This window comes from Maniola jurtina, chromosome Z (genome assembly GCF_905333055.1).
Source record: "Maniola jurtina chromosome Z, ilManJurt1.1, whole genome shotgun sequence".
Lineage (NCBI taxonomy): Eukaryota > Metazoa > Arthropoda > Insecta > Lepidoptera > Nymphalidae > Maniola > Maniola jurtina.
In genome coordinates, this window is record NC_060058.1 from 8,154,187 (window position 1) to 8,167,176 (window position 12,990).

The 12,990-nt window shown below is 38.8% G+C and overlaps 1 protein-coding gene across 2 annotated transcripts; it reads right to left on the minus strand.

Moving 5' to 3' along the window:
* Positions 1-2,550: 2,550 nt before the first annotated feature.
* Positions 2,551-8,826, minus strand: LOC123880196 (zinc finger protein 26). Of its 2 annotated transcripts, none has more exons than XM_045928186.1 (2): positions 8,585-8,826; positions 2,551-4,099 (listed from the first exon to the last, which is right to left on the minus strand). In XM_045928186.1, exon 2 carries the CDS (start codon positions 4,035-4,037, stop codon positions 3,438-3,440), a length of 600 nt encoding a protein of 199 aa, XP_045784142.1. In that variant the 5' UTR covers positions 4,038-4,099; positions 8,585-8,826; the 3' UTR covers positions 2,551-3,437. The 2 variants fall into 2 exon arrangements, with proteins under 2 accessions (XP_045784142.1, XP_045784140.1); XM_045928184.1 differs by having other exon boundaries at positions 8,530-8,826.
* Positions 8,827-12,990: the final 4,164 nt, after the last annotated feature.

Sequence of the window (12,990 nt, forward strand, 5' to 3'; positions counted from 1 at the left end):
CTGATAATGCATCTCCATTTTATAGCTATATTTAGCAATAGGTAAATACTAGCTGATGCCCGCGACTTTGTACGCGTGGATGTAGGTTTTTTAAAATCCCGTGGGAACTCTTTAATTTTCCGGGATGAAAAGTAGCCTATGTGCTAATCCAGTGTATAATCTATCTCCATTCCAAATTTCAGCCCAATCCGTTCAGCAGTTTTTGCGTGAAGGAGTAACAAACACACACACACACACACACACACACACACACACACACATACATACACACAAACTTTCTCCTTTATAAAATTAGTGTGATAGTGTGAAGTGTGATAGTATTTGAGCAAGTATACATGATACGTTGCAAGTGCGTGGCCTATCAATGACTTTTATGATTCTTTTTCAATGTGGAACTAGGGACGGCTTTCCCAATTTCTCTTTCAGTCAAAATTAGATAAAACTTACTCGATTTTCAACATTGTCATTTTCAAGATATTCCCTAAACTTGAGAAGATTTTATTTGCTCTCATCTTTTATCTTTTGTGCTACAACTACGCCCCCCGTCGATGTCATCCAAGTGCCTTCCCTGTATTATTTACCTACCTATAGTCTTTGCAAGTGCCAAAAGAGCCTTGTCGTTGTCGGACTATAGAATCCAAAGGCGTAGAAATCTTTTCCAACTGACTTTACGGCTATGGATTTTAGTTTTTTTGATAGTTCTTTGACCGCTCTATGATTTACAGTTTACACTTTACACCATGCTTAGACCAATACATTTTTGTTTACCATACAGATTACATGAGTACTTAAGTGAGTTCATTCTGCCAGGTGATTCAGAACACTCGATTCGGTAAATTATCGTTCGATAAGATGTATTTTTCTACTCTTTGTATCTTTCAACGAACATCTTATCGAACGATATCTAACTTACCGAATCGAGTTTATTCAGTACCTATTCAGTATTCTGAATCGCTCTGCTGGTACGTTTCTCGTCCTTTCTCGGATTACACTTACGCGTTGGTACTTATAAAGTTCATTCATCATTCTAAGTACAGTTCTAGTACCATCTAAAAGGAAAAGAAAACCAATGGGTTATATAGACAATAGGTACTAGAGATGTGAAAATATACCTACATATTCGAGGATGGGGGGAGGTAAACATGATAGGTTGCAAGTCAAAGATTTTTACTATTTTTTCCATAAGTTGAAACAGGAATGACTCTTTCAATTTTTCATTCAATTAAAATTAGATAAAACTTACTCGATTTTCGATATTGACATTTCAACATATTATTCTCTAAAATTGAGGAGATTTTATTTGCTGGTAGCCTTTGTTCTAAAACTACGCCCCACAGACCACTACGCCCCCCTGTCAATGTCATTTAAGTGCCAAAAGATCCTTGTTAAGGGGCATGAGATGGGCCTGCCCGCGAAATTCAAATTTAATTTGGTTTTTCGCAATTTGTGAACTAATACGACAACGTAGGCTTATGGCATTCTTATTCCGACAGTGGCAGTATCATCCTCACAGGTTTATATAAAAATCTTTACTTGAGAAGGTCCAGTTTAAGAAATTAATTAATGTATCGACTAATTTGTGAGAATAGTCTATACTTTAATTAATCGTTTGGGAAGAGTTCCATATGCAATCGAGATCTAAACTGCAATGCTGTATACTTACTCTTATCTCGAGCAGAATTCTGAAGAGTGTCAATTTACTCTTACTTATTTAGTGCACTTAGGTACAGAGTTAAAAAAAAAACAAAAGTAAACATCAACGCATGGTTGTTATTTGTTAACAATGAAGTTAAACAATTTTTCGATATCAAAAACTTAAGAGTTAAGACCAAAGAATAAGTATATAGTACGGTCTACTACGAAAAGACACATCGCATTGCGTAGGTACAAACAGAAATAAATTATGTTTTGAAAAATAAATAAATTCGCATTAAAGCAAAAACAATCGCGCTTAGATTGTGTAAAAAAGGCAATCTGATATGTCTCACCCACACAGTAGTAAAAAGATGGTATCAACCCAGGTATCGTCTTCCTATGACACAAATTAAACATCAGTTTATATAAACGGAATCCTGATAACGCAATTATCTTATTTAGTTTTAAGCTTATTATAATTTCACGTGATAATATAAATGACAGCAACCTTGGGATTGAATAATTCAAGGGAAACAAAAAGCGCACTCACACGACACATCAGACCAATTATAATATTATCATATCTAAATCCAGTATGTATTAGCAATTGCCCACTAAGTAGGTACTTCGTCGGCGTAGAATTTCTCATTTCCCATGAAATCAAGAGGATTGTCTCCGTCACTCGCTCCATACAAACGTATTTCGTCTCTCATTGAAATACTAACCAATCATACTCAATGGAATTTTATAGAAACGTTCCGGGAACTAATATCTATGTCTGTGGATTTCCGTTAAAATATTCGGTTTCAAAGTTACGCGGTCTTAAAAATTCACATACAAACCTTTGAGCCCCTGTAATTTTAAAACTACATATTTTTAGAAAAATCTAAAACACCACAGGCAGATATTCGTTTCTAGAATATTTCTGCAAGATTTCATGGACTTTGGTTGCTTAATATTCAAATGAAATTGGGACTACTATTGTATGGAGTAAGTGACGGAGAGACCCCAGTCAAAACATTTTCCCTCTGTAAGTACTTATAAGGTCTATCACTAAAAGGTTCATGTCACGTTCATAAAATTATTTTATTAGGGCGTGGATTTTTGTAAAATCCTTTCTTAGCTGATACCTAGGTCCTGCGCCCTAAAATTAACCTATCTTCTAAACAAGTTACCACTTAATAGCAATAGGTAAATAAAATTTTCTCAAACAAAATATTAATCCCCTATTTTAACAAACTAAAACAGCATAGACAGGTTTTTATTACTTCTAACTAATAAATAACTTAAGTAAATGCCGATTTTCCTGTTTCTAACTTCAAACTAAGGGGACGACTTTCTTAGGGGTGGCTTTTCCCAAAACCATTTCTTAGCTGACGCCCTAGCGTCTTTGAAATTTCAATTTTGTAAGCTTTATTCCTGAGTTTTCGGAAATAGTCAGTGAGTTGTACCTAGAAGTACCTATTTTGCAGATGATGGAATGTATCCACCCTAGTCGCAAGGTGCATGGTCCTTCCCTGCGTTCTTACTTGACTAAAAAAGTAAACAATTAATAATAATATACCTAACTACAATTAAGTAATAATCATTAATGAATAAGTGAAAACACGACTTAAAAATATTCAAACAGCAAACAGTTATCTATTCTAAGGAACAAGTAGGTAGGTACTTAGGAGTATGTCTTACTATTCAAAGTTTAAACACGAATAACACAGTTATAATAATATCTAAAATGAGAATGCCACAAAGTGATTATTTTTAATCATAGTCTGAAGCGCACCTCATTCTCGATTGCAAGAGTCTCAAATCTCTGTGGGAGTCGGTCGCCGCGTGTGCGTTCTCATGTGCCTGGTGATCATGTCACGGCGACACGCAGCATAAGGGCACGCCGGGCATCGATATGGCTTCTCACCTGTATGTGTCCGTTGATGAGTCGCCAGATGGTCGGAGCGAGAAAACACTTGTCCGCAAGCCGAGCAAGAGTACGGCTTAACACCACTGTGCAAACGTGCGTGCCGCGTCAGCATGTCGGAGCGAGCGAAACGTCGACGACATATCTCACACTCGTAAGCACGCACGACGTCCACTGCCCTGTCCCTGTGCCGAGACGCAACGTGTTTGGCCAGACGATCGTGTACGGCGAAAGTCTGACCGCAAGTATCACATGTGTACCGAGATATTTCTTGAGCAGCTTTTGGTGTCTCCGATTTTAAAGACAAATCGAGAGGTGCGTCTTCACACGTCTTCGTCTCGAAACAAGGAGTATCCAGCATAAGCCAATGTGATTGTGGATAGTGATTATTGTTTCGTATTTGTACAGTCAGCTTATCAAGCAAACGTGATAACCGTCTTCGTTTACAAATATATTCTGGACTTTGTGGTAAAGAGGCGGTTTCCGCCATGCTAGACGTAACGCCGCTGCTTCCTTCTCCGAGCTCTGCCGGCCCCAGCGATGTGCGCCAACCTGTAAACAATGAAATTAGTAAAACTAAGGAGATATTTTAATTTTGAGATTTTTAACGATAATTTTGTCAGGTGGGCCTTCGGCCTTGGCTGGTTACCACCCTACCGGTATGACCATTATTACCCTTAGTGTACGGAACTTTAAAAACCTCAATCCACACCGAAGAAGTCTCGGAGATCGTTTATGAGACGAAAAATATTCCATTTTTTCCACCAGAAAATCAGAATCTTTCCACCAGAGAATCAGATTCTTAAAAACCTAAATCCACGCGGACGAACTCGCAGACATCAACTAGTATCTATCAGTATGGGTAGTGTAGAGGAGAATAATTAACACGTCTGACATTCTCACAGGACAGGCCTTTTCTCCACACTTTACATGCCACTCTGCCTCGTGTTCGCTTATTTGCAAAATATTCCGGCCCACGTGTGGAGGAGGTGCGAAAAGCAGTGACGGATTAACCCTTAATCAAATTAAGCAATTGCCTAGGGCATCACGTCTGAGGGGGCACCAGAAGAAGCACAAAAAAAATTCGTCCTTAGGGCATCACATCTCACTCTCACGTCACCAAAAAAAGTTTCTAGGACTAATTTGAAAATTCGTGCGTTTTAAGTTGTCATAGAAACCGACCTAGAGTCATAACCCCACTCCCGCTTGCCCACTCGCTGCCCGCTTGTGCATTCGACAATTCAAATGCCCCCGAAAGCCGCAAGGCACATTTCAGTAAATAAATAAATTATGCTTTGTTAGGGTTCCGTACCTCTGTCTGTCTGTCTGTCCGTCCGTCCGTCGGTCCGTCCGTCTGTCTGTAACAGATTTTTATATATAATAGTTTTTGATTTATCGTGTAAAATGTTGGAAAAAATACTCGAGTGCGGAACCCTCAGTGCGCGAGTCTGACTCGCACTTGGCCGGTTTTTGATTGTTGTCGCACCTACTCCACTTCTAAAGTACGTTACATCTCATCATCTTAATTTACAAAAAAACTAATGTCTTTAGGAGGTTAAGGTTTATAGACCGATTCTAGTTGACATACGGATAGGGGGGCCCACAGGCATGGATTGCTTAGGGCATCAAGTAGTCTTAATCCGTCACTGGCGAAAAGCGGTGTCTAACTCGGTAGAAAGAACAAAGCAGACACAGGAACGACGTCACCCACTGTTAGCTGCTATTCAATCATAAACCGGCCCGACCTAGGTTACGCTCTATAGGCATAGTCTTACACTCAGTGTAGCCACTCAACCAGCCCGCTGAAACTACGCGTCTTGCAATGTGGGGGTTGCGGCTAAGCACCTCAAACCTGAACATCAGCGAGAAGGAGAGACTTGCCGAGGGATACAACCTCAGCTGGCTTATCTGGAACTCAACCGCCTCAGAACAGGGATGGGGAAGTCTATGGCAAATCCAGCGAAGTGGGGCTTCATCTTTGGACAAGATACGGAGTGCATTGCGGTCATCCAAGACATGCCATTGCGCACATGCCTAGGTGCCCGACAAAAGAAAACTACCGCTGTAAAACTAGAAAACCCTATAGTTTCGCCCAGTCCGTCTGTCCATCTGTCCGTCTGTTTTGTGTCACACCATTATTATATAATTAAACTACCTATAGGCAAGAACCGCTGTAAAGTTCAAATTATACTAGGTAGGTAGTAGGTACTTATAGAAACCGATTACTTACCACTTATTTAGTATTTTACTTTTTAGGGTTCCGTACCTCAAAAGGAAAAACGGAAGGAACCCTTTTAGGATCACTTTGTTGTCTGTCTGTCCGTCCATCCGTCCGTCGTCTCTGTCAAGAAAACCTATAGGGTACTTCCCGTTGAACTAGAATCACAAAATTTGGCAGGCGGGTAGATCTTATAGCACAAGTAAAGGAATAAATCCGAAAATCATGAATTTGTGGTTACATCATTAAAAAAAAATTAATATGTGTTTAAATTTTCAAAGTAAGATAACTAAACCAAGTGGGGTATCATATGAAAGGGCTTTACCTGTACATTCTGTAACAGATTTTTATTTACTTTTATGCATAATAGTCTTCGATATATCGTGCAAAATGTCGAAAAAAAAAAATACCCGAGTATGGAACCCTCGGTGCGCGAGTCCGACTCGCACTTGGCCGGTTTTTATTCATTCTATTTCGGTATACCAACAGCAAGTTCAAAACAAAAATAATACAAAGTTTTTTTCTGTGTGACACGCCACTAAATAGGTATACGCAACTATAATGAAAGAAGTATACCTAGTTAAATTTTGAAAAATAAGATTTTTCAGAGTAAGTAGAACCTACTTACCCTAAAAAATATCCTGCGAATGAAACGATGAATCAAAAAAATATGATTATACCTTTGAGTGATACCTTGTTATAAATGGGTACCCATGTATTTTAAAATCATGATGCCTACCTAAATACTCAAAAGGTTTCTTTGATTGTTTTTGGAAAAGAACTTTTGTTACAGAAATAATGATCGCAGAAGTTTTATTTATTAATTCCGCAAATAGGATGGCTATGAAACCCAACCTTAAATGTATTCTAACACGCAATTTTTTTAATGTACCGTTACATATTATATGTATTTCCTTTGTTTAGGTAGAATAACGTTGAAGACCATACCTAAATAATTTTAGGTAGGTATTACTCGTACCTACTCTATTCTTACGTTGGAGACTAGTAGGTTGAAAAAACATGGAAGGAATTTTCCTAGGCAGGTGATAGTGTATTTTTTCCTTTATCTACCCCGCGAGATGACAAAGCCTCGAAAGCGATATACCTTTATTGCACCTTTAGCGCATCTGTTGCCTGGTCCTTGAGTGTAATGGGCGCGACCCTTATCCTTGGAAGCCCATTGGTAAAACGAAATTATTTGTGGACCAATGGGATGTTTCCGTTGTAGTACAAAAGCGGTCCCCCAAAGTTTGCGAAATAGATTTGAATACTGGTTCAAACTTCTTGAAAGGCGTTGAACGTCCCTCCAAACTGGGTCGGTTGTATTTTTTTGATACTTACATACCTACCTACCAAGGTGAAGGCGAAGTTTCTAAGATAAAATATTTTGAAGATACTGTATGTGCACCTTTATGTTGGTATGCTGTGGTAAATAAACCGCTTTTCCTACAAATTAAAGTGAGAGACCACGTACAAGATTGCACTGTAAATAAATTTAAAAAAATATTTTTTAAGTATAGGAGTGAGCATTTCTTTAGGTAATTTTTATATTTCGTTGTTTCTTATGTTTCCTGCTTCGACGATTGGTAGATATGCTTAGAATTTATTTGATTATCGGATGAGACGTATTTATAAGTTTCTCGGATTCAAAACTTTAAAGCGCGGCAACTCTGACCCTTGACGGAGTTTCCAAACAACCTACCTACTTTTTTTTGCTCCTTGTGGCTTTTGATTGGTATCAAATTATTTCGGCTATCAAATGGGTGAAGAACACGAAAAAAGGGTTATTTATAATAAAACTGAACAACTGGCCGATTTCTGAATATTTAAATAGGTATATTTTGAAAATTTCAATCGGAGGAATTATCGTCAAGGAATACAATTTTTTTTTGAATTGGAACAGATTTTTTTGGAATAGACTCCCTCGCGAAGGTAAGCTCCCCGTGTGAAGAAGAATTGTCAGTCTGTCTGTTTCACTCACTCGCTATAATAGCTACGAATCTGCATTTTATAGGTTTGACTGGCAGTATTTTTTTAAAGCTCACAACAAAAAAAAAAACAGGTTACCCAAAGACCATCACCTACTAATCTACCTATGTTTAAATTATTTTTAGCTGGTCGGTTTTAATTCCCGGATTATGATGTCGTGAGAAAAATCTAGTCATAGAAATAAATAAACGATCATCTCTACTTTTACATGAAACAACGTTACATGAATCAAGGTACAGCTTGAACCACTGACTCTATAAATTTTAGCGATTGTGTCAGAAGATTTTCGCTTTAATGTAGACTCCCACAAAGGAAATTCAGGAATTCCACCGAACTTTAAAGTAACCGGGGCGGATGAGCAACACTTCTATAAAAAATATTTTTGTATAGATGTAACTGTAATGTAACGTCCTATATGGAGTAAAATTCTGCAAACTACCAAGTTTCAGTCATCCTCGGAAGTTATTCTAGATGTGCCTACAGATTGCGTCTAAATTATTATGTCCTTAAGGACACACTGGTGCTTTAACCCACCTTAGACTTAAGTCTAAGGTGGGTTAAAGCACTACTTAAAACATTATCGGCTAAGTTATAGACCTTCACTTGTGACCTCTCCCTTGAATACCTACTTCTCCCCTATTTAGCATTAGTACCTATCTACGATATTACGATTTTCATCACTTGGAAGATAAGTTGGCAAGTACTTCGATATCTGCCTGCTTAATAATAACTTAGCTAAGTCGAAGAAAGTTATTTTAGTTTGCAAAAAACGTACATGTCTTACATCATCCGGTAACTCACACAGTAGCCATGTAGGTATCCTATCTTACAGAAAGTTCCAATATTTTAGCACCACAGTTGTCTCATGCATTCTTGATTGGGAGATGCACTTAGAACCACAAGAACTGTGTTGCGTACAGTGAACGGTACGTAAGGTCGGCGGGTCGGGCGTGCGACCGTCGACCGGTCCCGCCGCCCCCGCGCCTTGCATGGAAGCATTGAACATTCACACACGGAACATCGATGGTTTTATGTGCACACTGAACACGTTCAGCACAAAATACGCATTGCGGCCGACTGAAGTGAGTACCTACTGACGTCTGACAGGACAGGCGGAGCGCCGCCCGCGCCGCCTTCTCCACACTTTACCTGCCAGTCTGCCACATGCTTGCTTACTTGCTAAGTATACCGGTGGCGCACGCGCATGCCATATTAGAACACCCACTCGCGCAGATAATAATCTACAGGTCCACTGACGAGGTGCGCTGTCTGTCGTCTGCCTATATGTGCACCTGTTAGTCCGAATCCACTCACTGTATGGTATATTTAGGAACCCATGGTTTCGGTATTTATAGATGTATAGGAGAAAGCTCGGGGCCTAGGCAGATACCTAGTTATACTTTTCATTGCATGTTTTGAGCGCACAGACAGTTGCCCAGAATTGACGTAACCATGCCCTTTTTAGCTGATTGCAGTGGTTGCCGTTCAAAATAATCGATTTTGATCCCAGAGTGCTTTGACTAACTAAAGTAAAATTAGCCAAGCTTATTACACGGCTACATAATATCTATACCTAATCTAATCACTGATTAGTTACGAACTTATTATTTTTTGACACTGTACTTTTGGACTAAGAACCTCTGTGCTAAGACCGCGCGCGCTAGACCTTCGTTATTTTATGCATAGTGCATTTTAACTGAATAACACATGTCGTGTGAATAACACGTAAATACATAACACGTGTTTGAATAGTATCTACCTATAGTTTATCATTCAGCCCTGGATCTCGGACTACAGAGTCAACTTGAGCATGTAGACCTATCTATTTACCTGAAATTTAATGCTCTACATTGTAGAGCATTAAATTTCAGCTTGCCTACGCATGTAAACCTATTTAGATACCTACCTAACAACTGACGCAAAATCAAAAGGTAGGTAGGTAGATGTTATATCGTTCTAATGAGGGCACAGCTATTTCCTAAGTAGGTAAGTACAGGTATATTCTGTTAATTATTTTATAATAAGTACGTAGGCATTATATGAACTAATTATGTTTCATTTTGTGTTCCTACTAGGAATCTCGTTACACATACCTAATATACCTACTTAATATTATTGTGGGTTTTTGGCTCTTAAATTACATATATCCAACCAAGTGCGAGTTGGCCCTCGCTCTTTAAGGGTTCAATTATTTTCAATTTACCTAAAGATGACGGGTAAGTAGCTAACAATTGTTGGCCATTTTGAAATCTTTATTATTTGTTGTTATAACGGCAATAATGCACTTTCTGTGAAAATTTCAACTCGTACGGTTCAAGAGATACAGCCTGCTGACAGACAGACGAACGGACGGATGGATGACAGTGGAGGGTAAGTAAATCCCGTTGGCACCCTTTCGCTACGGAATCCTAAAAAGAGTTTCATGTGCAAACGTCATCTAAACTGCAATGCAGTTTTACTCTTATCTCGAGCAGAATTTTCTCTGGACAAAATGGTGGCTAAAATTGAAGGAGATTACCGCCTACAGCGGATACTACAAAAAACCGCGCACCTCACTCTACCACATAGTGGTGTGGAAATGAGTTATTTGGCCAGAACGAGTGTTGGAGTGGATGTTTGTGGCGCTCAAATGCTAAAACTATTGATCCTAAAAAAAATTACTGTATAAATTGTAGGAAACTTTCTCTAATTTAATTTTTACATAACCATTTTCATCGTAAAATGAGTGGGAAAGAAGTTACTGTCACAAAACTCGTTTTGGACGCTATTTTTCCAAGATGGCGGCGTAAGCGGCAAAGGTACGAGGTGGTAAAATGAAAATTCGGAAAGAGCACGTCGAAATCCCCGGAAAACTCCCGGAAAACTTTCCAAGTAACCCCCTTTTTGAGCACCAACTTAGGTGTTTTAGATTTTTCTAAAAATATAAGTTTTAAAATTACAGGGGCTTTGTATGTAAATTTTTAAGACCGCGTAACTTTGAAATTTAATATTTTAACAGAAATCTGGAAAACCACAAACATAGATATTAGTTTCTAGAATATGTCTGCAAAATTTCATGGACTTTGGTTGCTTAATATTCAAATGAAATTGGAACTACGTTTGTATGAAGCGAGTGACGAAGAGACCCCTCTTAAGTACGTATAAGTTTTGATTCCTTGACGAGTCTTGACAGACACGATAGGTAGACAGACAACAAAGTGATTCGAGAAGGGTTTCTTTTTCCTTTTGAGGTGCGGAACGCTAAAAAACATACCTACGCACTCAAGAACCTCCTCTTTTTTAGAAGTCGGTTAGAAAACGTTTAAACAAATTGGACGAAAACAAAAAATATAGACAAAAAACAAAAACATACCTGACATTTTTAAGTTTCCAATTTTATCTTTTTGAGTACCACCGATAAAAGCTTGCATTTCCGATCAAATTAATTTTAAAATTAAAATTTGTTTTTTATTTGTTTATTTAAATGAAATTGAAATAAAACTAGTTTAATTTAAAATAACAAACAAACTCTGTTTTTCTGGAATAAACTAATACTTAAAATGTCTATCTACATATATAAGAAAAAAAAATAGAATCGTGATGTAGCACGCGCGATGTCCTCTCAACGAATGAGTCCCGTTATAAGAAATCAGTGCTAGGGTGGAAAAATAATAAGGCCAAGTTTATTGTTGTGTAATAAAGTCTAAGAAGGGTCCGAACTATAAGCAGATGGAGGGTTCGCGTGAGAATCGGGGGCGGCGACTGATTTTAGCAGCTGTCTTACTGCTAGATGTCATAGCATACCCACTTTGACATTGCTATCAGTATCAAAGATGTATAGGTACTAAGATAGGTACCTACCTACGATCAGAATAAAGCTACTGAATTTGGCTTAGGATGTCTCATCATCATCAAAACTCGTCGCCGGTTCACTCTAACAGCTGACAACGGGTCTCAGTTGACGACGGTCGGGAATAAGAAAAGTTTAAAGGCTATCACGCTGGTCAAGTGCAGATTGAATAACTTCACATACCTCTGAAACATTTTTTATTTTTATTCAGATACAAGTCAAGCCATGACTGCAGTCTCACCTGGTGGTAAGTGATGATGCAGTCTAAGATGGAAGCGGGCTTACCTGGAAGTGATATGGCAGTTTTCTTTAAACCCACACTCCTTTGATTTCTACACGGTACATACTCGTAGTACGGAACGCTAAATCGCTTGGCGGCACGGCTTTGCCCGTAGAGTGGTAACTAGCCATGGCCGACGTTTCCCACTAGACCAGTCCAGAAATTTAGAAATTATAAAATCGAAACTCCAGCCGGAAATCGAATCCGGGACTTCCCACTAATAAGACCCCAGCGCTTACAACTGCGCCAGAGGCCGTCAAAATTATGGAACACTTTCAGGCAAAATGTTTCCTCACGGTGTAGAGTTAGTGAATTATTAACTTCGAAACGTTAGAGTTACGTGCCGGAATCTAACCCCGACTGACCACTAGGTATCACCGCTTAGATGCATTAGGATGTATAGATTGTATACCTACCTAATATCAAGTGAATAAGATCTGTCTGTCTTTGTCAAGTGGGAGGCTTCGGCCATGGCTAGTTACAACCCTACCGGTAAAGCCGTGCCGCCAAGCGATTTAGTATCACGTATTTTAGGTTTAATAAAAACTGCCATTTCCCTTCCAGGTTAGCCCGTTACCATCTCAGACAGCATCATCACTTACCAACAGGTTAGACAAAGGTAAAAGTCAGGTAAAGGGCTATCTTGTATTTCATTAAAATAAAATAATTGTAGGTATAGTTGCATTTTGACCCCGTCTTATAGTTCTATATGGGTTGCCTGATCACTATAGTGAGGCCACCCTTTGTTTTTAAATCTATCCTGTATTTTATTCTTAGTCATAATATTAAGCAATAGGTAAAGATGTTTAAATAAATAAATAAAATGTGTTGTACCTAATAATTTTACCTACTCACGACACTACGGCAGCAGCTATTTAGCAATCTAGGGCGGTTCCTACACATGGGTCTGCCACTATATCAGATGCATATATCTGCCCCTGCCCGCTGATCTAGGATTCGACCTAGAATGCCTCAAAAGCTCAACGGTTATAGGAGCAGACTGAAATCTGAAAGGTCGGCGATGGTTCAAACCTCACCCGTTACAGTATTGTCTTACCCACTCCTACCACAAGCTTTACGCTTAGTTGGAAGGGAAAATTGGAAGGGAATGTTAGTCATAATTAAGA